The following is a 25742-nucleotide window of genomic DNA, read 5'->3' on the forward strand; positions in this document are numbered from 1 at the left end:
CAAAAGGGATCAAATTATAAATACCTTAAATACAAGGTGTAAATAAAAAGTTACTATAATATAGGTGCTATTGGAAAATTCCCCTAGATGATTAAACTACTCGAATTCTACTGGCTGCTATGATTTAATGACATATCATGTCCATCTACTCATTAATCGCTCGTATTTAATTTACAACGTACGCATGCTCTACTATAATATCCTATTTCTCTTACCAATAGTAGCCGTTACAAATCCACGCGTCCATTAGTGTTTTTGTTAATAAAGTTGGCTGCGCTGCTCCCTTAGCTTGGTTTTGGCGAGTACCTACTCACCCCCATAAAGGTACATGCTAATTTGGGTTTCATTTGCTTAGCCAGCTGCTGCTCATCCCTGGAGTTAACTCTCCATCTGGCTTCCCCTTTTGTCCATTTTCTACTTCATTAATTAGTGGTGATGGGGGACGAGGAAGAAGTAGTAGAGAAGATGGAGTTGGAGAAGTTGGCCATGGCTGCAGAGGTGGAGGTGAAGGAGAAGGAGAAGCTCTACCCTTCACCACTTCACACCCATGATGGGATTGTAGGTGACAAAGAAGCCTTCATGGATACACTTCGTCGCTTCCACTCCTCCATGGGCACCAAGTTCATGTATGTAGTTGTTATACTTATATATGACCATCTCAAAGTTGTTAACTTTGATCTAATTTATATATATATATATGCATATTCTTGTGATGAGAAGGATTCCTGTGATTGGAGGGAAGGATCTGGACTTGCATCTCTTGTATGTGGAAGTGACCAAGAGGGGAGGACTTGAAAAGGTAATCAATACTTTTGAGTTTGTAGCAGCATCATGGATGAGCTAGCTCTAATGGTGTTTAGTTTAGGTTATTGAAGAGAAGAAATGGAGGGAAGTCATTGCCGAGTTCAAGTTTCCACCAACTACAACCAGTGCTTCCTTTGTGCTAAGGAGGTACTATTTGAGCTTGTTACACCACTATGAACAGGTGTACTTCTTCAGGGCCCAGGGCCCACTCATCCCTCCTTCAGGTATATCGATCAATACTTCTCCTCCTCCTCAAAGATTTTTGTTAATTTTGGGTTTTCGAGTGCAGCTTCTTCACAAACCAAGACTCCATTGAGCAAGCTTGATCATGGCCTCATCGTCTCAGACTCCACAATGCAGAAGCCTAGAAATAGGAAACGAAGCCTGAATCCTGAGCCACAAAGTAAAGGTGTGACTTTTATTGATCTTACTAATGTTTTTATTTGCTCCTTTATGTGTGTTAGTCTCGCTGAAAATATTAATTAATCTAGTTGAATTTAACTTACAACTTGGTTACTTTTTTGTTTTATTTGTGTGCTCTGCAAGTCATTAATTTCTAGCCCAAGGTTCTGGTTCCTACCTCATTATGTGTGCCGAATTTAAGGCAATCTTAATTAGACTTGTTGTAATTTGGTGGAAGTTAAATCTCAAGTCTAGAGTAGTCACCAACCCATATGCAACGGCAGGCATAGCAGGCATGCAAAATTCCAGCCAAAGTTGTGGACTTTGTGGCATATTTGGTTGTAAAAGTTTCAGATATATTAGCTCTTGAACTAAGAACTATTCAATGTTGATTCATGTAGGATCTTACAACTTCACTGTGAGTGGATCCATTGATGGCAAATTTGAACATGGGTATTTAGTCACAGTAAAGATCGGCTCAGAGACGCTTCGTGGAGTGCTCTACCATGTACACCAGCCTATAGGAGTTGGTTCTGCATCAGTGGCAGTCGCTGCCGGCGGCACAACCGCCGCTTCCAACGGCGGGACGAACTACCTGAGACGGCGGCGGAAGAGGGGCTGGCGACACCGAGATCCCGCGCACCCGAAACCGAACAGGAGTGCGTACAACTTCTTCTTTGCTGAGAAGCATTCCAAGCTTAAAGCTCTCTATCCACACAGGGAGAGAGAGTTCAGCAAGATGATAGGAGAATCCTGGAATAAACTCTCCGAAGAGGAAAGAATGGTATATGAATGGATATTGATGCCACTATTCAATCTTTTTTTTTCTCATATTTAGCTGAGCTGAATGCATCTTTGTTATGTTTTCTTGTAGGTTTATCAGAATTATGGGATTAAGGACAAGGAGAGATACAAGAGAGAGATGCAGGAATATAGAGAAAGTTTGAAGCTGGTGCAGCCCAAGGAAGTTGGACAGGCTCAGCTACCTGAAATGAAGGCTGATGAAGCTTAATGTTAATGATATATATATTAACTCTTGTCATAATACATAAATATTAGACTTAGAATTTAGCATGAAACTGGTAGTAATATTCTTCAGAGATTAGCTGTTGCACTGTGGTTTAAAATTAGTGTTAGCTAATTAAGATGTCATGACCAAGATAAGATATCCTTGCTACCTCCACTGAATGTTATTATAATAATCAGGTTATCATCTATATAGTCTCCATAACTAATTATTGAGATAATTTTAGATGCATGACGCCATATATTTTAATTCACTTACGTCAATCCTCTTTTCTTTCCTGTCGATTTTGAATGAAAAAAAAGATACCAAAATACTTTGAAGATGTTCTAATTTTTAACTCTACGTTAATCGAACATAAAATTCTCCTCTGAAAAGATGTTTTAGAAAAAAGCTAAGTGAGAAGGACGACTAAGTTAATACGAAAACTATAATAAGAAGATAAACAAGAAATCTAGCACTTTCATAAAATTTAGTGCAAAAATTTCCAATTGCCTCTACAGAGTAGTAATGTAAAAAGACAAATAGAAGATATAGTTAATAGCTTGAGCTGTTACACTAAAAAAAGATGGAATTTTACAAATTAATCTTATATTCTATTATATACACAAAATTATTTTAAATATCTAAATTATTTTTATTTTCTTTTGAGGAGATATTTTAATAATTTGATTGATATTCGCTAGTCAAAAAGGAAAAGAAAAAAAAGAGGTGAGATTCTAAAATTTTTAAAAATGAAATATGAATAATAAAATGAATAAAATATAAGATATGATTTATAATTATTATTTTTAATTTATATATTGAGGCTCGCTGGTAAGATATTTATTTGCTTTCTTTGGGGATAAAGTGGTGTCAAACATGTGTGGGTTGGGTCTAGATAATGTTTCTATTTATTAAACGAGTTAAAATGTTTAGATACAAATGAGTTAATACTTTTATAATAGCTAGCTCAATGAGATCAGATTTAGGTATCTTTATCTAAGAAAAGTTGATTTCCAGTCGTCTATTTAAGTATCTAATAACAGACGGATTCTTGAATGATAATTGATAAATGTAAACATACACTTAATATAAGTTTTGTTCATGCATGCACACAGAACTTGCTGTAGATAAAATCAATTAAGCAACCATGTGAATATAAAAATAATGCACTCTCTTTTTGTAGATGTTTCCTTCTCCCACGAGGAAGGAAGAAAAAATAAAATAAAATAAAATTTGAGGCTGAGGATATGGGGGTGGACTGCGCCGAGATCTGCACGCCGCACGGACTCGGACGTAGTTGGGAAGTAAGATAAAGATTGTCCGAGATGAACTGCAATAGCTCCGGCGGCAAGTCGTCGGCCATGATCTGGTCTCTCTCTCTCCATCGTGGCGTCAGCTTGCTCTATCGTGCGGTTATAGGTTAAAGCAGCCCGCAAAGTCTCGTAGTATAATTTTTGTAGTAAGTTTTTGTAGTTTTAATCTAATTTTGTATGCTTTCTCTCGTATTTGTTGATTTGGGTAATATTTCAATTGAATTGGAGAGATGAGATGTGATGATGAGCTAGACGGTGGTGGGTTGTTTATTGACTTCAATATGTGCAGGAGACATTAGCGAAGCAACTCATGTCCTTAATTTACTCAAAATAAAAAAACCATGTGTCCTTAGCAAGGTTGTTTTGGTACTATTCTACTTTTACATGTTTTGCCTTCCAGGTTTATGTTAAAATGCCTCTGAAGAATAACGGTGTTCTTATTTACTTGTTACGAAGGAAAAAGGCTTGCAAAAGAGCAAATGAAGGCACTGAAAATAAAGGTTTTAGTTTCGTTCAAATACATAGACTATTACTATATCAAACTTTATATTTTTTAAACAACTATATGCTGTTTAGCACACAAGATTTTGAATTTGATATGGACATTCGAAGACGCATGTGATTTGCCTCATTGATTTGACTTTGTCAAATAAAATTTCAGGACGACAATCTGGAAATTTCATCACACATTTGGGTATCTTGTTTAGATGCATAACTAGTAATTAGTTTGAGAAATACACAGATGATATCACATCAGAAACAAAATTATGCAACTTATTTCGGGTAATGTGTGATTTATACTCTTTCCAGTAAGCCACATTTTTTTTTCTATCAGGAAAATATAAAGCAATAAAAGATAAATTCTGAAAACAAACACCATTATGAAACAAAGAGGAAAGCACTCATTGAGTTAAACAGAACACTAGAATGGACCATTCAAAATAGGCAGGAGAGATTGGGAATTAAATGACCTGATATAGCAATGCATGGAAGTAGAATTCTTGGCTTAGGTGGATCTGCTTGAGGCTGGATATCATTTAGGGACAACGAGCGGGATATCACTTGATGGATATGAAGTGCTTAGTTGTCAGATGAGGTGGGAGATTTTGGTTTCCTAGTTGGATCAATTGAAGAATCCAATTAGGTTGTTGGATTTCTGTTGTAAGGTGGTTGAGTAGACCCAGAAGTTGTGGAATCTTGAGCTGATCCAGTGTTTGGCTGATCACTAGGTTCTGACCTTGTGGCTGTTCTAAAATTTGAAGATACTTGATTTCTCTGTTGAGCTTTTTCTAATTCTGTTTTTGCTGCTTCAGAAGTTGTATGATCAGTGGTCATTGATTGTGTGCTGGCCAGAGAAGCAGTGGACGACTTCTCAGTCGACTGAGTAGCTGAATAAGTCGGCCCCATTGTGATCTTCGAATTTGAAGCTGGTTGATTGTCTTGTTGAGCAGAAGTCGTTACTTTTCCTGCTTGAAAAGTAGTGGTTTGACCAGCAGGCAATAGTGATAAATCTTCTCTTGTGGTGTCCAAAGAAGTTGTGGATGAAATTGTGGTCGACTCAGAAGTTGAAGAACTCAGTTCTGTTGTAGTTTGAGAATTTAAAACTTCTTGATTGCCCTCCAAAGTTTCTCCTAGTTTTGTTGGTTGAGTCGGAGCCACTATTTTTGCTTCTTGAGGGGTGATCTGATCAGTTGGCATTGACGTTCTTTCCATATAAGCGGTGGACGACTGAGTCGGTGATCGAGTAAGTGAAGAAGCTGATTCTGTTGACTGAGCAGAAATAATATTTTGAGCTGGTTGGGCGGTGGTCTGGACAATAGAAGATAATGGTGTGCTGGGCATTGAAGCGGTAGATGCTTCGACTGTTGGCTGAGTAGTTGTGGAAGCTGGTTGTTCTGGCTCAGCAAAAGACATTGTTTGACCAATTTGGGAGGTGGTCTCATCAGTTGGTAATGATGGAGTGCTGTCTAGAGAAGCATCAATCTGACTTGAAGATAATGGTGATGAATCTGGTCTTGTGGTGTCCAAAGAAGTGGTGGATGAAATTGTGGTCGACTCAGAAGCTGAAGAACTCGGTTCTGTTGTAGTTTGAGAATTTAAAACTTCTTCATTGCCCTCCAAAGTTTCTCCTAGTATTGATGGTTGAGTAGGAGCCACTATTTTTGCTTCTTGAGGGGTGATATGATCAGTTGGCATTGACGTATTTCTTTCCATATAAGCGGTGGATGATTGAGTCGGTGATCGAGTAAGTGAAGAAGCTGATTCTGTTGACTGAGCAGAAATAATATTTTGAGCTGGTTGGGCGGTGGTCTGGACAGTAGAAGATGATGGTGTGCTGCGCATTGAAGCGGTAGATGCTTCAACTGTTGGCTGAGTAGTTGCTGGCTGTTTTGGCTGAGCGGAAGGCATTGTTTGACCAATTTGAGAGGCGGTCTCATCAATTGGTAATGATGGAGTGATGTCTAGAGAAGCATCGATTTGACTAGAAGACAATGGTGATGAATCTAGTCTTGTGGTTTCCAAAGAAGTGGTTGATGAAATGGTGGTCGATTCAGTAGCTGAAGAACTCGGTTCTGTTGTAGTTTGAGAATTTAAAACTTCTTGATTGCCCTCCAAAGTTTCTTCTAGTATTGCTGGTTGAGTTGGAGCCACTATTTTTGCTTCTTGAGGGGTGATATGATCAGTTGGCATTGACGTATTTCTTTCCATATAAGCGGTGGATGATTGAGTCGGTGATCGAGTAAGTGAAGAAGCTGATTCTGTTGACTGAGCAGAAATAATATTTTGAGCTGGTTGGGCGGTGGTCTGGACAGTAGAAGATGATGGTGTGCTGCGCATTGAAGCGGTAGATGCTTCAACTGTTGGCTGAGTAGTTGTGGAAGCTGGTTGTTCTGGCTCAGCAAAAGACATTGTTTGACCAATTTGGGAGGTGGTCTCATCAGTTGGTAATGATGGAGTGCTGTCTAGAGAAGCATCAATCTGACTTGAAGATAATGGTGATGAATCTGGTCTTGTGGTGTCCAAAGAAGTGGTGGATGAAATTGTGGTCGACTCAGAAGCTGAAGAACTCGGTTCTGTTGTAGTTTGAGAATTTAAAACTTCTTGATTGCCCTCCAAAGTTTCTCCTAGTATTGCTGGTTGAGTAGGAGCCACTGTTTTTGCTTCTTGAGGGGTGATATGATCAGTTGGCATTGACGTATTTCTTTCCATATAAGCAGTGGATGATTGAGTCGGTGATTGAGTAAGTGAAGAAGCTGATTCTGTTGACTGAGCAGAAATAATATTTTGAGCTGGTTGGGCGGTGGTCTGGACAGTAGAAGATAATGGTGTGCTGGGCATTGAAGCGGTAGATGCTTCGACTGTTGGCTGAGTAGTTGTGGAAGCTGGTTGTTCTGGTTCAGCGAAAGACATTGTTTGACCAATTTGGGAGGTGGTCTCATCAGTTGGTAATGATGGAGTGCTGTCTAGAGAAGCATCAATCTGACTTGAAGATAATGGTGATGAATCTGGTCTTGTGGTGTCCAAAGAAGTGGTGGATGAAATTGTGGTCGACTCAGAAGCTGAAGAACTCGGTTCTGTTATAGTTTGAGAATTTAAAACTTCTTGATTGCCTTCCAAAGTTTCTCCTAGTATTGCTGGTTGAGTAGGAGCCACTATTTTTGTTTCTTGAGGGGTGATATGATCAGTTGGCATTGACGTATTTCTTTCCATATAAGCGGTGGATGATTGAGTCGGTGATCGAGTAAGTGAAGAAGCTGATTCTGTTGACTGAGCAGAAATAATATTTTGAGCTGGTTGGGCGGTGGTCTGGACAATAGAAGATGATGGTGTGCTGGGCATTGAAGCGGTAGATGCTTCGACTGTTGGCTGAGTAGTTGAGGAAGCTGGTTGTTCTGGCTCAGCGAAAGACATTGTTTGACCAATTTGGGAGGTGGTCTCATCAGTTGGTAATGATGGAGTGCTGTCTAGAGAAGCATCAATCTGACTTGAAGATAATGGTGATGAATCTGGTCTTGTGGTGTCCAAAGAAGTGGTGGATGAAATTGTGGTCGACTCAGAAGCTGAAGAACTCGGTTCTGTTGTAGTTTGCGAATTTAAAACTTCTTGATTGCCCTCCAAAGTTTCTCCTAGTATTGATGGTTGAGTAGGAGCCACTATTTTTGCTTCTTGAGGGGTGATATGATCAGTTGGCATTGACGTATTTCTTTCCATATAAGCGGTGGATGATTGAGTCGGTGATCGAGTAAGTGAAGAAGCTGATTCTGTTGACTGAGCAGAAATAATATTTTGAGCTGGTTGGGCGGTGGTTTGGACAACAGAACTCGGTTCTGTTGTAGTTTGAGAATTTAAAACTTCTTGATTGCCCTCCAAAGTTTCTTCTAGTATTGCTGGTTGAGTTGGAGCCACTATTTTTGCTTCTTGAGGGGTGATCTGATCAGTTGGCATTGATGTATTTCTTTCCATATAAGTGGTGGACGACTGAGTCGGTGATCGAGTAAGTGAAGAAGCTGATTCTGTTGACTGAGCAGAAATAATATTTTGAGCTGGTTGGGCGGTGGTCTGGACAATAGAAGATGATGGTGTGCTGGGCATTGAAGCGGTAGATGCTTCGACTGTTGGCTGAGTAGTTGAGGAAGCTGGTTGTTCTGGCTCAGCGAAAGACATTGTTTGACCAATTTGGGAGGTGGTCTCATCAGTTGGTAATGATGGAGTGCTGTCTAGAGAAGCATCAATCTGACTTGAAGATAATGGTGATGAATCTGGTCTTGTGGTGTCCAAAGAAGTGGTGGATGAAATTGTGGTCGACTCAGAAGCTGAAGAACTCGGTTCTGTTGTAGTTTGCGAATTTAAAACTTCTTGATTGCCCTCCAAGGTTTCTCCTAGTATTGATGGTTGAGTAGGAGCCACTATTTTTGCTTCTTGAGGGGTGATATGATCAGTTGGCATTGACGTATTTCTTTCCATATAAGCGGTGGATGATTGAGTCGGTGATCGAGTAAGTGAAGAAGCTGATTCTGTTGACTGAGCAGAAATAATATTTTGAGCTGGTTGGGCGGTGGTTTGGACAGTAGAAGATGATGGTGTGCTGCGCATTGAAGCGGTAGATGATTCGACTGTTGACTGAGTAGTTGCTGGCTGTTTTGGCTGAGCGGAAGGCATTGTTTGACCAATTTGAGAGGCGGTCTCATCAATTGGTAATGATGGAGTGATGTCTAGAGAAGCATCGATTTGACTAGAAGACAATGGTGATGAATCTGGTCTTGTGGTGTCCAAAGAAGTGGTTGATGAAATGGTGGTCGATTCAGTAGCTGAAGAAGTTGCTTTTACTGTAGTTTGAGAATTTAAAACTTCTTGATTGCCCTCCAAAATTTCTCCTAGTTTTGTTGGTTGAGTTGGAGCCACTATTTTTGCTTCTTGAGGGGTGATATGATCAGTTGGCATTGACATTTTTCTTTCCATATAAGCGGTGGATGATTGAGTCGGTGATCGAGTAAGTGAAGAAGCTGATTCTGTTGACTGAGCAGAAATAATATTTTGAGCTGGTTGGGCGGTGTTCTGGACAATAGAAGATGATGGTGTGCTGCGCATTGAAGCGGTAGATGCTTCGACTGTTGACTGAGTAGTTGCTGGTTGTTCTGGCTGAGCGGAAGGCATTGTTTGACCAATTTGCGAGGTGGTCTCATCAATTGGTAATGATGGAGTGCTGTATAGAGAAGCATCGTTCTGACTTGAAGACAATAGTGCTGAATCTGGTCTTGTGGTGTCCAAAGAAGTGGTCGACTCAGTAACCGAAAAACTTGCTTTTGTCGTAGTTTGAGAATTTAAAACTTCTTGATTGCCCTCCAAAGTTTCTCCTAGTTTTGTTGGTTGAGTCGGAGCAACTATTTTTGCTTCTTGAGGGGTGATTTGATCTATTGGCATTGGCATATTTCTTTCCATATGAGCGGTGGATGATTGAGTAAGTGAAGAAGCTGATTTTGTTGACTGACCAGAAATAATATTTTGGGCTGGTTCGGCGGTGATCTTGTCAATAGAGGATGATGCTGCGTTACGCATTGAAGCAGTAGATGCTTCGACTGCTGACTGAGTAGTTTTCGAAGATGGTTGTTCTAGCTGAGCAAAAGGCATTGTTTGACCAATTTGAGAGGTGGTCTCATCAATTGGTAATGATGGAGTGCTGTCTAGAGAAGCATCGATCTGACTTGAAGACAATGGTGCTGAATCTGGTCTTGTGGTATCCAAAGAAGTGGTTGATGACACGGTGGTCGACTCAGTAGCTGAAGAACTTGCTTTTGTTGTAGTTTGAGAATTTAAAATTTCTTGATTGCCCTCCAAAGTTTCTCCTAGTTTTGTTGATTGAGTCAGAGCCATTATTTTTGCTTCTTGAGCGGTGATCTGATTGGCTGGCATTGATAGATTTCTTTCTAGGTAAGTGGTGGACGAGGGGTTAGGTGATTGAGTAAGTGAAGAAGCTGGTTCTATTGCCTGAGCAGAAATAATATTTTGGTTTGGCTGGGTGGTGGTCTGGACAATAGAAGATGATGGTGTGCTGCGCATTGAAGCGGTAGATGCTTCGACTGTTGACTGAGTAGTTGTGGAAGCTGGTTGTTCTGGCTGAATGGAAGGCATTGTTTGACCAATTTGAGAGGTGGTCTTATCAATTGGTAATGATGGAGTGTTGTATAGAGAAGCATCGATCTGACTTGAAGATAATGGTACTGAATCTGGTCTTGTGGTGTCCAAAGAAGTGGTTGATGACATGGTGGTCAACTCGGTAGCTGAAGAACTTGCTTTTGTTGTAGTTTGAAAATTTAAAACTTCTTGGTTGCCCTCCAAAGTTTCTCCTAGTTTTGTTGGTTGAGTCGGAGCCACTATTTTTGCTTCTTGAGGGGTGATTTGATCTGTTTGCATTGACATATTTCTTTCCATATAAGCAGTGGACGATTGGATCGGTGATTGAGTAAGTGAAGAAGCTGATTTTGTTGACTGACCAGAAATAATATTTTGGGCTGGTTGGGTAGTGGTCTTGTCAATAGTGGATGATGCTGTGTTGCGCATTGATGTAGTAGATCCTTCGATTGCTGACTGAGTAGTTGTGTAAGCTGGTTGTTCTGGCTGAGCGGAAGACATTGTTTGACCAATTTGAGAGGTGGTCTCATGAATTGGTAATAATGGAGTGCTGTCTAGAGAAGCATCTACTTGACTGGTGGTTTCTCCTGTAGCTAGTGGTGCAGCTGAGGAGGCTAATTCTGCTGGTTGAGTGGTGGTCTCTTCTGTTGGACTTTTCTGCAAGATAGTTTGGGAAGAAGTGAATTTTCCGGTGTCTAATTGAGCAGGAGAGTCTGGTTTTATATAGTGAACTGGAGTTTGAGCTGGCTGAATGAGGGTCTGATCTGTGGAGGGCATTCTTGTGGCGGTCTGAGAAGCAGTGGATGTTTCAGTAATAGGCTTAGTAGTTGATGAGTCTGCTTCTAAATACTGAACAGTAGCTTCTCGACCTTTTTGAGTGGGCTTTTCAATAGGCAGGTACTCTTTTAAAGTTTGAGAATCGGAGGCTGGTTGAGTGCTCGGATTATCATTCAAAGATGCTACTTCTGTAGAATGAGCACCAGAAACTGATTGTCGCACTTGCTCTGTGGACGGTTCACTAGTGGATGATGTTGTTCTGTGTTCTGAATCACCAACTTCTTTATTGGGCCACTGAGCAGCTGGGGAGGCTTCGTATGTAGATTGAGCAGGAATTCTTTGAGCTTGTTTTTTGGTGGTCTGTGTTGTTTCTCTTGTGGTTTGAGAAGTTGATTGAGTAGTTGATGAAAGTTCTCTCATCTGAAAAGGAGCCTTTTGTGGCGGTTGATTGGTGAGCTGATCAGTAGAGGGTGTCTGCTCAGTGGCCTGAGAAGTAATTGCTGACTGAGAAGGCAAGGTTGTTTGTTGTTGAGATGAAGTAGGAGCATCTTGTTGTGTGCTTGTTGGAGTAGCAGCTGGAGGATCATGAGGAGTTGTATGAATGACTTGGTCCGGCTCTGCTGGTTTACTGGCTATCAACTTTTTGGTAGCATCTTGTTGTGTGCTTGTTGGAGTGGCAGCTGGAGGCTCATGAGGAGTTGTATGAGTAACTTGGTCCTCCAATTGAGCTTTTGATGATGTTTGAGCAGCCTTATTAAGAGGTTCTTGTAAGGAAGACTCAGCAGAATTGGGATTTTGATTGGGTTGAGCAGTAGATGAAGATTGCTTATAAGACTTGGCAATAACAGATTGAGGACCAGCATGCTGAGAAGAAGGACCTGATGGAGGATTCATTTGAACTGAAGAACTCATTGCAGTTGGAATAGTTTGGCGGATCATTAGAGGCTTTGTTGCAGAAGACATAGATCTCATTACTTGTGACGAAGACTGCTGAGATGTGGGAGAGTCTTCAGCATGAATGGGCCCCTTCCATACCTCTACTTCATTTAATATTTCCACCACCTTAGTCCATGAAGGCCGACGAGATATCAATTCCCACCACCTCTGGACATTCTTCCTTTTTTCGAAAAGGTAAGCCCACTCACTGTAGTCTGCCAGGTAGTGAGAGTTTGGGAGGTGTGAAAGATCTGCTAGAGTGAATTCATGACCAGCCAAGTATGTGCTTTCGCTTAACCTTTGCTCGTAAACATCCAGGACCTTGGCTAGCCTCTGCTCATTCTGTGTAATTAGAACTCGATCCGGTTCAGTGAGACTTGTAGGCGTAGCAAAGGCCAGATGGAAGACCATGGCCCTGCTTGGGGGATCAAAGCTCTGTTCCTCTGACTTGAGCCATTGTTCGATGGAAGCCCTCTCAAGCATATCCCTTCCCAGGAGGTATTTATTCCCACGATCCACATACTTTCCTGAAACATATCTGCATATTGCTCTGGATTCTGAATTCACAAACCAGAACAGTTATATCCTTAGTTGTAATGTTTGAATTCTAGGAGAGGTTTGTGATGAAAGCAGATCAAATATCATATCTACTTGAGATGCACATAAGAAATTATTCCTGGAGATGGTAAGCCTAGAAGAGAAGGTTTGAGAGGCAGATTCTCAACACTTTATTCATATATGATCCTGTTCTTGTTTTTAAAGCTTAGTTCATATCTTTAAACAGAACTTTTTCATAGTATCATCAGTAATGTAACTTAACATGAAGTGATCTTCTAAACATAGTATCTACCTGAAAATACAACAAAAATCATGCCTCAGTAAATTTTGTAGCTGTTAAATAGATATTTATATTTTCTCTATGTAGGTGCTTCTCCTGTTTCTCACAAGTTCTTATAAGCTTTCTATTTCTCCCATCCTATTGTTGTCTATTCTCCCAAAATTCCAATGCTTGCTAGTTGAAATCTAATTTGCAGGAGAGTGAATGACAAGGGTCACAATCAAATTTTGAGACTCTTGAAATAAGTTGAGGTTTTGCTGAGATTAAGTTCGAGCTTATACTTCCTGACAGCTTTTGTTCTTGAGATATAGTTTGAGATCTTGACAGATATAGTCAAGATCTCAGATCAGGATGCTTTCTCCATGTAACATTAATCTTTATAATTATGAACCATTTATCACACTCAGACCAACTGATGCAGGACAAACATGTAAATGACTACACTACTACACTAAGAGAATCAGTAAATAAACAGTTTAAATCAAGGCAAACTAGTTAAATCGAGTGGATTTAGACTGAAGATGGAAGCAACGGGATTAAATTGCATTTCGTCCTGTAACTGGTTGTTTGTTTGTAGATGTTTTTGTAGTTTTTCTAGTGTTAATATTTTGCTGGTGCTATAACTGGTTGTTGTTTGGCTAAGTAGGATTCTTGACACTGGTGGGTAGATGGTTTGGTTGTTGGAATTCCTATGCTATAATTGGGGTTTGACAGACTTGTGGATTAATATTTTTTTAGATTAATTTTGTTTTAAGTTTCAATGAAATGAGGGCTAGAGCATGTTCGTCAAAAAAATAAAAAAAATAAAGGTAAACTAGTTAAATAGAAAGTCCTCTAAATAAACATACGAAATTCTGTTATAGTATATGGTCACAAGCAAGATACCTTGCTTTCAAGTTTCAACAGAACGACTTAGATTATTAGCAGCATGGATAGTTCCTCTGACTAGGGCCCTTCACTCAAAATCAAGATCAAATCACTAATAAGGAAGATGCTAGATTAAGGATAACAAAATAGACAATTTTATGGGTTCCAGTAAAAAAAATTAATAGGTTTTAGAAAATTCCAGCACAAGGCTATTGTAAGAAAAAGCTAATGTGAAAACATATATTTTGGTGTAAGGGATAAGATTACCAGCAACATTTGATCTAAGGACAACAAATTAGATGTGAGGTCTAAACAGATGTTATCAGATATTATACTCGTCAGTTGATTATGTCCGAAACAATGAGAAAGTGAAATCCGATCCAGAATTGGAACCTCGTGTTGAAACTGAATCTAAAGAGGAAATCTGAAATATAATACTAAGGATCAGATCTGGAAGCCAATGACGTCCAGGTGAAAATGTCTGTACGGTTGGGTTCTCAATGAAATCATAGAAGTCTTGTGGTGTCTTGGAAATGTCGAAGAACACAAGAGAAACAAAAGAGGATATCAAATCCGTAGGTTTCGATTTCTCATCAGAAGAGATCTTTATAGAACCCTTGGAGAAAGCTTCAAAATGTCTTTATTTCACCAAAAACTATCTAAGCACAATGTATTTAACTATTTATAGTGCCAATAGAAAACCCTAAAGCCTTGTTCACATCTAAAATAGGGTTGAAATATGAATAACAATTCCTATTTATTATTACCAAAATGAGAGATTTATTTTAGGAATAACTATTCCTTTGTTCACTTTTATTTTAAAATAAGGGTGTATTAATTATTTGTGATGTGATATAAAATGATGGTAGAGAAGAAAAAATTACTAAAATATCTTTCAATTTGATATAAAGTAGATTGATAGGATAATGGAAATTAAAGCACTGTACTCTATGTATGCAATGCTAGAGTGTGAAGCTAGCTATGCAATACAAGAGCGGGACGCTAGATATGCAATGTAAGAGTGGCGTGTTAGATATGCAATGTTATTATGTGTGCAATGTTAGGGTGCTTGATGCAAAGTTACGGCGCGAGAGTTACACATACAATGCTAAGGCGCGGGCGTTAAGTATGCCTTGCTTTATATTTTATATATACAATGACTATATAAAAAATATTATATAATATTATAATATTTTATAGTCGATAATAATAAAATTTTATTCTACATGGAAATATATTTTTTCTTTTATCTTAAACATAAGATTATTAATAATAAAATATTAAGCTTTCATATATTATTTTTTCGCAAAATTTTTATTTTATTATTTAAAGAAAGAAAGATTTGATTAGGTTAATACATAGTTTAAATAGTAAATATATTATTTTATCTTCGAATAAATATTTAACTGGAAAACATATTGGTTTGTTAATATTATATTTTTAATGCTATTAGTAGATATAAAAAATATTTTAATAATAAGATAATTTATAATTATATTTTGATTATTATATTATTAAGAATTTTAATAAATATTTATATTTGAATATATAGATTCGAAAATAATATCTAATAATAATAATACTACGTTTTAAAATATACTTATTTTCATGGAATATTAAATTATTGATATTTAAACTTTTTAAGTTGATTTTTACTTATTTAATGTAAAAGAAAAATATTATAAACATTAGATTATAAATATGTTTTTATTATATCCAACTAAATATTATATTATTAAGTAATTTTGTAATATATACTTAATTTCAAGAATTTATTTTTAAATAATATTTAATAATAATAATATATTATTACTATATGAGGTAGTATTATGTATTATAGGTCCACAATGGCCATGCCAGTGGCACGGGCTGTGCCGAACGGCACGTCTTATCGTGCTAGTGGCACGCCCTTATGTGCCACTGGCACACATTTATAATATTTTTAATAAACCTTTTAGGTTATTTAAAGATATTTTTGGGTTTTCGATATGCCAATTTTTGGTTTTTGGTTTAAATATATGTATTAAAAATTTAAAACCTACATTATAATACTTTATTTTTAAATGATTTTGTAAATGACCTATTTTATTAAAGATAATCAACAATTAAATATGAATATTATTCAATACATACTATGATTGAAGTCATTCATTAAAACTAATATTAATGATTGAACGCTTTATTATATAATTGAACACGATATTAAGTGATAATAGTTTAATAATTAAAATTAATATTTAGTTGAACATAAAATGACGAGGATGATCAAATACTTCATTTGTCGTGAATAATACGAGAATGTTATATTAAATACTGTTGATATTTTTTAAAACTCAGTTACTGATAGTATTACTCGTTAGAACATCTCAAATAGTCTTCATACAAATAGGAATTTTATAATTCTCTTATGATATGATATAGATATTGAATATGCACGGGAATGAACGGCACAGACAAAGACACCATAAGTATATATAGATTGTGGATATAGAGTATAATAAATGTGCTTTAGCTTTGGTGGGTGTGATTGGTATGATGGTAATAATGATGAACTCATATCATTCTGTAGGTGCACATCTCCTGATGTTCTGCTACCTACAGACTCAAATCCTCTGAAAAAATAATTCTCTTTGAGAAGGTTGTGTAATAGGGACGTATGTCCCATCATTATCATAATTGCCACCAAACTAAGTGTTGTTATTATCACCATCACTATCATCATCACCATTATAAATTTATCATCTTTACTCTCATTATTATCAATTTTATTTAAGCTTTTTAAATGATCAATTGATCAGTTGATTTAATAATGATTGATGAAAATAGAAAAAAATTTAAAAAGGGCTCCACATGGCACAATGACCAGCACGCACCCGTGCCGCGTGCCGGTCGGCACGCACCCGTGCCAAGTGTCGTGTCATTACTTGTACGACAAGTGCCGGTTGGCACAAGGCGTGCCGACCGATATGTCCATCCATGTTATAGGTGTTAGAAAGAGAGTAATACTGAATTACGATAAGACATTGATAAAATGTTTAAGAAGAGAAGAAAGTAGTAATGAATTATTATAAGACATTTGAGAGAACTTATAATCAAATCAGGGGTAAATTAGTAATTAGATTAGTATGTGGTATAAGATGTAATTTTGATTAATAATATTTGTATTATGAAATATGACTATTATGATATTTAACTGTTATTTAACTGTTATTCTAGAATAAGAAGTTGTATTATGGAATTAGGAAAAAGATATTCCGGAAGTGAACTTATCATAAGTGAACCATCACCCGACTAGACAAAAACAAATCAGAAGAGATGACTAATGTGCTAATAATTAGTCTGGAAATATTCTGAAGATATCAGAAAATGAGAAGAGATAGAGCAACTAATTAAAGTCTAACTAAGACTAAATGACACATTAATAACCATCCCAAAGTGAAACCAGTCGAACGGTGCATCTCTGTCTACATGTGTTGGCCCATATGTGTGATATTGTTTGGTTTGATGTCCTTATCACCTACTTTACCTACCGTGTGGCTCATTTAAAAGAGGTGATAGTTGCGTTTGGGGTAAATTAGTCTGCATATCTTGAAACTTTTGAGCTAGACTTCACCCATTTCTTACTATGATGTGCTTTATCCATAATCATCATAGGCTCCGTTTGATTGAAGAATAATGGACCCGTATATGAATTAGGATCCCTTATTCATAGTTTGTAGCATAACACTACGAAATCTAGTATTACTAATACCATGGTTAGTATTTGTATGATTTCACTAATACCATAGATACTGGACCCCTTATCTTTGTTTTCTTATTCAAACTCAGAATTAGGGAGAGAACCTCTATCCTAGTATTACACAAAACACAAAAAATATAGCTCTCTTCTAAACTACAAATAAAAAATAAGTATAACACTATATATGAATATTTTTATTTTTAATCAAATGAAGCCATAATGTCTCATGTAGGATGCCTGGAGAGATTAAAGGTGCACACTAGTGGCATTTGAGATAGAGGAGATTCATCCTACTTATATATTAGAAGATTGCTTGAATTTGCTTTAGAACTTATCTCAGCTGCATCCATTTAGCAAACACAGTTGGAAACAATGAATAGAAGATATTTTCTTTTCTTCATAGAAGAAGGTATGAGCAAAACGAATCAATCTTATCAGTATGAATTAAAAAATTTCAGTATGCTAGGATTCAATTTGTAGGCATTAAAAAACAATTGATAGCTTGAGAATTGACATGTGTTACCAGAAAGGAATGTAGATCCATCTTCAAAGCCAGGGACTGGAACTCTTGTTGATGCCTGCAAAGAAGGAAAAGAAGCATGATATTAGGGAGAAAACATTCATGGATCAACTATACTCAATCATGGAACTTAACTTACAGGACATCATATGTATTGATGAAATGTGGAGAGAATGACCACATTGGAAGAGACTAAGGTAGTTTACCTGGAGCTTAAGCAAATCAGCAGGCATGCGCTTGCCCTCATACATGTCAACAAGCTTGAACTCGACATCCTTCTCGTAGAGGCAAGCCAGTACCCTCGACACGTCAGGCAGCATTGGTCTGCCATAGTATACATTCACGATAGGCGCACCTGGAGTCGCCATGAGCTCCATCACTCAGGTATGCATGAAAAGATGCAATAGCTCCCTCTCTTTATCTAACATTTTGCAGGTTCCTAGACTCAGCCAAGAAGCAAAGGAGATGCTATGAGTGAGGAATAAGAAAATCATCAAAGAAGGAAAGAATTAGAAAAAGAAAAAAGAGAGAGGTAAAAAAAGAAGAAGAGGAAAAAGGTTTGATGCAACCAAAGCTGAGTGAATTAGCTTGTGGTAGTCGCAAAATTACATGGTCGATGGCATCGTGATTATTGCATGCATCTCGTCATCTCGTGCATCTGAGCTTGCAGCCATTGTATTTTTCAGTTGTAGGTGCAGAGATTATTCTTAAAGGGAAAAGGGGAAAAGAAAATCGACGTCGTCCAAAGGAAAAGAGTAAGAAAGAAAAAGGCTGCAGAGATCCTCCATTAGAGTTTGGACCCAACCTTCTGGATAGAGAGTTTTATACTTGGCTGATAAGCTTAATATATTGTTGAAAAGTACAAGTCATCTGTATGACCGAGGTACGTCAAGAATAAGTTGTATATTGGGGGTAAATAGTAGGCAAATGTTAGCTTGGATTAATGCAACCAACGTTGACTGGATTAGCTTATGGTAGTTGCTAATCCGCGAGATTATTCTTAAAGGGAAAGAATTAGAAAGCACAAGCTGAGCCTACAGGCTTCCTATCTATCAAAAAAAAAAAAGGGCTACTCACTTGGTCTTTCCTTTTCAAATTCAGTCAAAAGAACAAATTTGCATGTACTGTGCCTGTGTGAAACACCATTATGATCTAACCAGCTTGCTTAGTACCACAATGTTAGGAAAAAGAAAAAGAAAAGAAAGTAAACTTAGAAACTCTATTATGTTGTTGTCTCTAGATAATGGGATTTTGCAAAACTAATTAGTGGTTAGTGATAATCTTACAAGTTTGAATACTATCATTAACATAAGCTAATAGACCTCTTGTCGGCTTAGAATACTATCATCTAATAAATGCATTTAGATTATTAGCAACTATTTAGGTCTTGTACGAACCAAATTTAGAAAAGTTAGTATCTCCTTTACAATCAAGGTTGTCATAGGGCTGACTCCAACTCTAAGTAATTATTATAGAAAAAATTATTTGGTAGTTTGGTGTAATGACTTAGCTCGACGGCTCAACTCAACTTAGCGGTACAGTAGTTTGGAGGAGCAGCTCGGCAACGTGACGACTTAGAGCTATGACTCACTGACGCAATGATTTGAAGTCTAAAGGTGACTTAGTACGTTGGTTAAAGTTTAGTAAGACCTGATCTTTGTACCAAGAGAGTATTGGTCATTTGTTCAACCCACATCTTGTATTCAGACTCTTAAGTTTTGTTTCAGTGTTTGTTTTCTAATTGCGTGGCATAAGAATAAAAATGCCACAACTCTGACCACAAAAGGAAAGTATCGATGAAAGCGCAAAGATATAAACTAGACAACTACGAAAGTAAGCATGTTATATATAGCATGAGGGACAGAACATATTTGATGTAAACTATTGAGATGGATTGGATCCGAACCAAGACCCGCTCACAAATGTAAACAGAATCCCGATATATTGGCCATGATGACTCTGGATTTGTTATGGTGACTCGTCATTGGTTGAGATAAGTTATTACATTTGAGAGAAATGTGGTTAGTTCCCTCATGATAAGGAGTTAGATCTCTCTCGGGATTACAGACGAGACGAAATTAGATGTGAATAAGGAAGCAAGATCAAATATTCGTGTTTGGTGACAAGGCTTGTAACAAGTGAAAGATCCAAACTTAGGATTGCGATTGAGGTAATTCTGAACTCATTATCTGCATGCAACTTTATCAACATTGGTATTAGAGTTATCTTCTTGTTGATTTGTCAATCGTCATTAACATCATGCAAAAACCTTTATCTGTGCTCATCTCTTTTTGGTGAAAACCACTATAATTTTCTGCCAAGGTGGCCCTTGTGGACGGGGAATTTCTTTCTTTCAATTTGGAGTTTATATGGAGAGGAAATCACAACATGACCATTGTATTAGGAAAAACTTTTCCGTTTCAGTTTTGTCTTGATGCTGACTTTTAATCCATTAAAATTACATTCTTAGATTCCTCTTTTCAATAGCTTTCTATTATATGTTTTATTCAGATTCTCCATTTGAAAGTTATGCGGATTTGAAAGTTATGCAGATTTTCATGTAGGTAGGTTGAAGATGAACAGTATCGAGCTGAACAGGCTCAATGCAAAGTAGCTGAGGAAGCTGGTTCTTTCGATTGAGCAAAAGTCACTATTTGAGCTGGTATAGTGGTGGTCTGACAAATAGACAATAGTGATGAAGCTGATTTGTGGTGTCTAGAGAAGTGGTGGACAAAATGGTGATCAACTCGGTAGCTAAAGAAGGTAGTTCTATTGTAGTATAGAATTTGAAACTGCTTAATTGCCTTGTAGAGGTTTTTTTCTACTTTTATTGGCTGAGTAGGAATCATTGCCAATGAAGCAAACATACAACTTAGTGGACAATTAAGTAAGTTAAGGTGCTGATTTTATTGATCGAATGTAACTAATATTTTGGACTACTTTGGTAGTGGTTTGGTTGGTCTAAGGTGACATGTTGTGCATTAAAGCAGTGATTGTTCCGGCTGCTGATTGAGTAATTAATGAAGCTGATTGTTTTGACTTAGCAGAAGTCGTTGTTTGACCTAGTTAGGAGGTGGTCTCATCAATAAGTAACGATGTTGTGCTGCTCAGAGAAGCAGTGGATTTTTCAACAACCAATTGAGAAAACAAGAAACTTGGTTCTGTCAACTATGCAGAAATCACTGTTTGAGCTGGTATAGTTGTGGTCTGACCAGTAAGCAATAGTGATAAAACTGGTCAAGTGGACTGAGCATTATCTCTAGGAGCTTCTTTTGTTGGGTTCTGAGTAGCTGTGTCTGTTCCAGTGGTTTGCTCACTAGTAGAAGTCGCTGGTTGTATTTGTTGACTTGCATCCTTTTGAACTTGAGCAGGAAGTGGTTTTTCCGAAGCTTGTGGGGCAGATTGTTCGTCAATTTGCTGCTTAGCATTCAAGAATTCTGGTTCTGTAGACTGAATGGAAGCTTTTTGTGCTGGTTGAGTGGTTGTTCCAGTGTCTGATTGAGCACGAGAGCCTGGTTTTATAGACTGCACTGGAGCTTGAGCTGATTGAATTAGGTTCTCATGAGAAGCAGTGGATGTTTCAGTAATAGGCTTGGTAGTTAATGAGGCTGCTTCTAAATGCTGAACAGTAGCTTCTCGATCTTTTTGAGTGCCCTTCTCTTTTGAAGATTGAGAAGTGGAGACTGGTTGAGTGCTCGGATTAGCATTCAAGGATGCTACTTCTGTAGACTGCACACCAGCAACTGACTGTTCATTACTGGATGATGCTGCCCTCTGTTCTGAGTCATTGGCTTTTTTGTCAATACGAGTTGTTGCTGTGGTGGTTCGAGGAGTAGATTGAGTATTCGATGAAAGTTCTCTGGTCTGAGAAGAAGGCTTTTGTGGGGTTTGCTTGGTGAAATCAGTAGAGGGTGTCTTCTCAGTGGTCTGAGATGAAGCAGGATCTGTCTTGGTACCAGATGCTCTTTCACTAGTAGGTTCAATTGCAGGAGCAACTTGAGTCTCTGGCTGAGTTGGAGGAGTATTTGGAGCTGTCTCTGCTGATTTACTGTTTAACTTCTTTTTCGTAGCATCTTGTTGTGTGCTTGTTGGAGTGGCAGCTGGAGGCTCACGAGAAGTTGTAGGAGTGACTTGGTCCCCCAATTGAGCTTTTGATGATGTTTGAGTAGCCTTATCAAGAGGTTCTTGTAAGGAAGACTGAGCAGAAGTGAGATTTTGAGTGGGTTGAGCAGTAGATGAAGATTGCTTATCAGACTTGGCAATAGAATCTTGAGGACTAACAGATGGAGGACTAACAGATGGAGGACCATCATGCTGAGAGGAAGGACCTGATGGAGGACTCATTTGAACTGAAGCATTCAGTGCAGTTGGAATAGGTTGGTGGATTATTTGAGGCTTTGTTGCAGGAGACATAGATTTCATTACTTGTGATGAAGACTGCTGAGATGCGGGAGAGTCTTTAGCATTAATGAGCACCTTCGGTACCCATACTTCGTTCAATTTGTCCACTACCTTAGTCCATGAGGGCCGATGAGAGATCAATTCCCACCACCTCTGGACATTCTTCCTTTTCTGAAAAAGGTAAGCCCACTCGCTGGAGTCTGCAAGGTAGTGAGAGTTTGGGAGGTGTGAAAGATCTGCCAGAGTGAACTCATTACCAGCCAAGTATCTGCTCTCGCTTAACCTTTGCTCATAAACATCCAGGACCTTGGCTAGCCTCTGCTCACTCTGGTCAATTAGAGCTCGATCCGGTTCAATGAGCCTTGTATGCATTGCAAAGGCCAGATGGAAGACCAGTGCCCAACTTGGGGGATCAAAGCTCTGCTCCTCTGACTTGAGCCATTGTTCAATGGAAGCCCTCTCAAGCATATCCCGTCCCAGGAGGTATTTATTCCCACGATCCACATACTTTCCTGAAATATACCTGCATATTGCTCTGGATTCTGAATTCACAAACCAGAACATTTAAATTCTTAGTTGTAATGTTTGAATTCCAGGAGAGGTTTGTGATGAAAAAGGATCAAATATCGTATCTAATTGAGGCGCATCAGAAATTATTCCGGGAGATGGTAAGCCCAGAAGAGAAGGTTAGAGAGGTAGATTCTCAACACTTCTATTCAGATATGACCCTGTTCTTGTTCTTTATTCACTTGAAAGCTTGGTTTCTTATCTTTAAACAGCACCTTTTCATTGTATCATCAGTAATATAACTTAAACATAATTTGATTTTCTAAACATAGCCCCGCTGAATTTTGTAGCTGTTAAATATATATATTTATATTTTCTGTGTGAAGGTGCTTCACCTGTTTCTCATAAGCTCTTATAGGCTCTCTATTTTGCCCGTCCTAGTTGTTGTCTATTCTCCAAAAAATTTCATGTTTGTTAGTTAAAAATCTAATTGCAGGAGAGTGAATGACTTGGGTCACAACCAAGTTTTGAGACTCTTGAGATACTAGTTGATGTTTTGCTGAGATTAAGGTAGAGTCTTTCCTATACATCCTGACAAAGCTTTTGTTTTTATTTCATGGTCTATCTCAGAGCAGGATGCATTCTCTGTATAACATTAATCTACATAATCATGAACCATCTATCATACTCCAGACTTACCTTACCTACCATGTGGCTCAATAAAAAGGGGGGATAGTTGCTTTTGGAAACAGATTGTCTCAAGAAACAGGATACAATGAATGGATGATATGATCTTTTCCTCATAAAAGAAGGTATGAGCAAACTGAATCAATCCTTTCAGTATGCTAAGATTCGAGTTCGAGAATAGAAATGTGTTACCGGATAGGAATGTAGATCCATCTTCAATGCCAGGGACTGGAACTCTTGTTGATGCCTGCAAAGAAGGAAAAGAAGCACAATATTAGGGAGAAAGCATTCATGGATCAACTATACTCATCATGGAGCTTAACTTACATGACATCTTCCGTGCTGATGAAATGTGGAGAGAATGACCACATTGGAAGAGACTAAGGTAAGTTTACCTGGAGCTTAAGCAAATCAGCGGGCATGGGCTTGCCCTCATACATGTCAACAAGCTTGAATTCGACATCCTTCTCGTAGAGACAAGCCAGTACCCTCGACACGTCAGGCAGCATCGGCCTGCCATAGTATACCTTCACGATAGGCGCCCCTGGAGTCGCCATGAGCTCCATCACTCAGGTATGCTTGAACAGATGCAATAGCTCCCTCTCTTTATCTAACATGTTGCAGGTTCATAGACTCGGCCAAGAAGCAAAGGAGATGCTATGAGTGAGGAAGAAGAAAGCCATCAAAGAAGGAAAGAATTAGAAAAAGAAAAAGAGAAAGGAAAAGAGTCAAAAAAAAGAAAAAGAAGAAGAGGAAAAAAAGGTAAAGAGTGCAACCTGGAGGCCTGCAGCAGTTCTTGAACCCGGCCTCATGTTAGCTTGGTTTGATGCAACCAAAGCTGAGTGGATTAGCTTGTGGTAGTCGCAAAATTACATGGTCGATGGCAACGAGATTATTGCATGCATCTCGTCATCTCGTGCATCTGAGCTTGCAGCCATTGTATTTTTCAGTTGCAGATGCAGAGATTATTCTTAAAGGGAAAAGGGGAAAAGAAAATGGACGTCGTCCAAAGGAAAAGAGTAAGAAAGCAAAAGACTGCAGAGATACTTCATTAGAGTTTGGACCAACCTTCTGGATAGAGAGTTTTATACCTGGCTGATAAGCTTTAATATATTGTAGAAAAGTACAAAGTTATCTGCATGGCTGAGCTACTTCAAGAATAGGTTGCATATTGGGGGTGAATAGTAGGCATATGTTAGCTTGGTTTCATACAACCAATGCTGACTGGATTAGCTTATGGCAGTTGCTAATCCTCGAGATTTTTCTTAAAGAAAAAGAGTAAGAAAGCAAAAGCTGAGCCTGCGGTTTTTCTATATATATAAATTAAAAAAAAGAAGTAAATCTAGGGCTACTCGCTTGGTCTTAGCTCCACTTTACCTTTCTTTTTTAAATTCAGTCAACAGAACAAATTTGCATGTACTCTGTGAAACACCATTATGTTCTAGCCAGCTTGCTTAGTACCACAATGTTTGGGAAAAGAAAGAGAACGAAAAGAAAAGTAAATTGAGAATTTATTATGTCGTTCTATCTAGATAATGGGATTTTGCAACAGTACTTAGTGGTTAGTGACAATCCTACAAATCCGAATACTATCGTTCATAAGCTAAAGGGTTAATAACTTGTAGGCTTCGGATAGGTTGAAATTATGGGAATAAGTTCAATAGAAGTGGAGTTCATCACGAAATATTTGGGGGACACAAGTTTAGTACAACCACTCTTGCTCTGTTTTACTTCTCTCTCTCTCTCTCTCTCTCTCTCTCTCTCTCTCTCTCTCTCTCTCTCTCTCTCTCTCTCTCTCTCTCTCTCTCTCAGTTTTGCCCTTTTTCTCCATTTCCATCCCCATATTTTTACCACACCTGCAGACAGGTGAACGCCATGAATTACTGATGTAGCATTCTTATCTCAATTTGTCATTTTCTTTTTTACATGGCAACTCTCTTAAATTCTTTTATTTATATTTGTACCTTTTTAAAGTTTATATTTATTTATGTAGTCCTCAAAATATTAGGTTTTTTATATGAATATCCCTTTAAACCTTTATTGCATTGATACTCATAAAAATTAACCGATAGTTTAATTTCAATTCATTTAATAATAAAATAATAAAAATACCCTCACGTTATATGTATATTTATTATTACTCTCGCGTAGGGCATCGTCTTTTTCTATTAAACGGTTCAGCTTTTGAACGTAGAGTAAACAAAAAGCAACTAGAAGGATACTGATGCAAAAACAATAGGCTTTGAAGTGTATATATATACACACAAAATAATGTTTTTGACGGTTATTACAAAAAAAAACGCCAAAAATAC

At 38.0% G+C, this 25742-nt stretch overlaps 3 protein-coding genes and 1 long non-coding RNA gene across 29 annotated transcripts; 2 read left to right on the top strand and 2 right to left on the bottom strand.

Annotated features, from left to right (window-relative positions):
• The first annotated feature begins 349 nt into the window (after positions 1 to 349).
• Positions 350 to 2421, top strand: LOC140801248 (high mobility group B protein 9). Its single transcript, XM_073156264.1, has 6 exons — positions 350 to 626; positions 721 to 799; positions 866 to 1028; positions 1094 to 1213; positions 1608 to 1990; positions 2081 to 2421. The coding sequence occupies exons 1-6, from the start codon at positions 436 to 438 to the stop codon at positions 2216 to 2218; spliced, it is 1074 nt and encodes a 357-aa protein (XP_073012365.1). The 5' UTR covers positions 350 to 435; the 3' UTR covers positions 2219 to 2421.
• An 808-nt stretch (positions 2422 to 3229) lies between these two features.
• On the top strand, positions 3230 to 24590 carry LOC140801139 (uncharacterized). 26 transcript variants are annotated; one of them, XR_012111361.1, is made up of 8 exons: positions 3233 to 3674; positions 4842 to 12066; positions 12190 to 12369; positions 12483 to 12556; positions 17842 to 18718; positions 20400 to 22416; positions 22540 to 22719; positions 22833 to 24590. It is a non-coding gene; the product is annotated as an uncharacterized lncRNA (long non-coding RNA). The 26 variants fall into 26 exon arrangements; XR_012111360.1 differs by lacking the exon at positions 12483 to 12556 and adding an exon at positions 17548 to 17724; XR_012111367.1 differs by lacking the exon at positions 12483 to 12556 and having other exon boundaries at positions 20400 to 20598; positions 20883 to 22416.
• On the bottom strand, positions 4306 to 18286 carry LOC140801137 (uncharacterized). Its single transcript, XM_073156143.1, has 3 exons — positions 18042 to 18286; positions 17839 to 17893; positions 4306 to 12428 (listed from the first exon to the last, which is right to left on the bottom strand). Exons 1-3 carry the CDS (start codon positions 18210 to 18212, stop codon positions 4669 to 4671), a joined length of 7986 nt encoding a protein of 2661 aa, XP_073012244.1. The 5' UTR covers positions 18213 to 18286; the 3' UTR covers positions 4306 to 4668.
• LOC140801138 (uncharacterized) lies at positions 20922 to 24012 on the bottom strand. The gene is made up of 3 exons (XM_073156144.1): positions 23826 to 24012; positions 23623 to 23677; positions 20922 to 22778 (listed from the first exon to the last, which is right to left on the bottom strand). Exons 1-3 carry the CDS (start codon positions 23994 to 23996, stop codon positions 21073 to 21075), a joined length of 1932 nt encoding a protein of 643 aa, XP_073012245.1. The 5' UTR covers positions 23997 to 24012; the 3' UTR covers positions 20922 to 21072.
• Positions 24591 to 25742: the final 1152 nt, after the last annotated feature.

This window comes from Typha latifolia, chromosome 14 (assembly GCF_019914945.1).
Source record: "Typha latifolia isolate L0001 chromosome 14, TyphaL0001v2, whole genome shotgun sequence".
Classification (NCBI taxonomy): domain Eukaryota; kingdom Viridiplantae; phylum Streptophyta; class Magnoliopsida; order Poales; family Typhaceae; genus Typha; species Typha latifolia.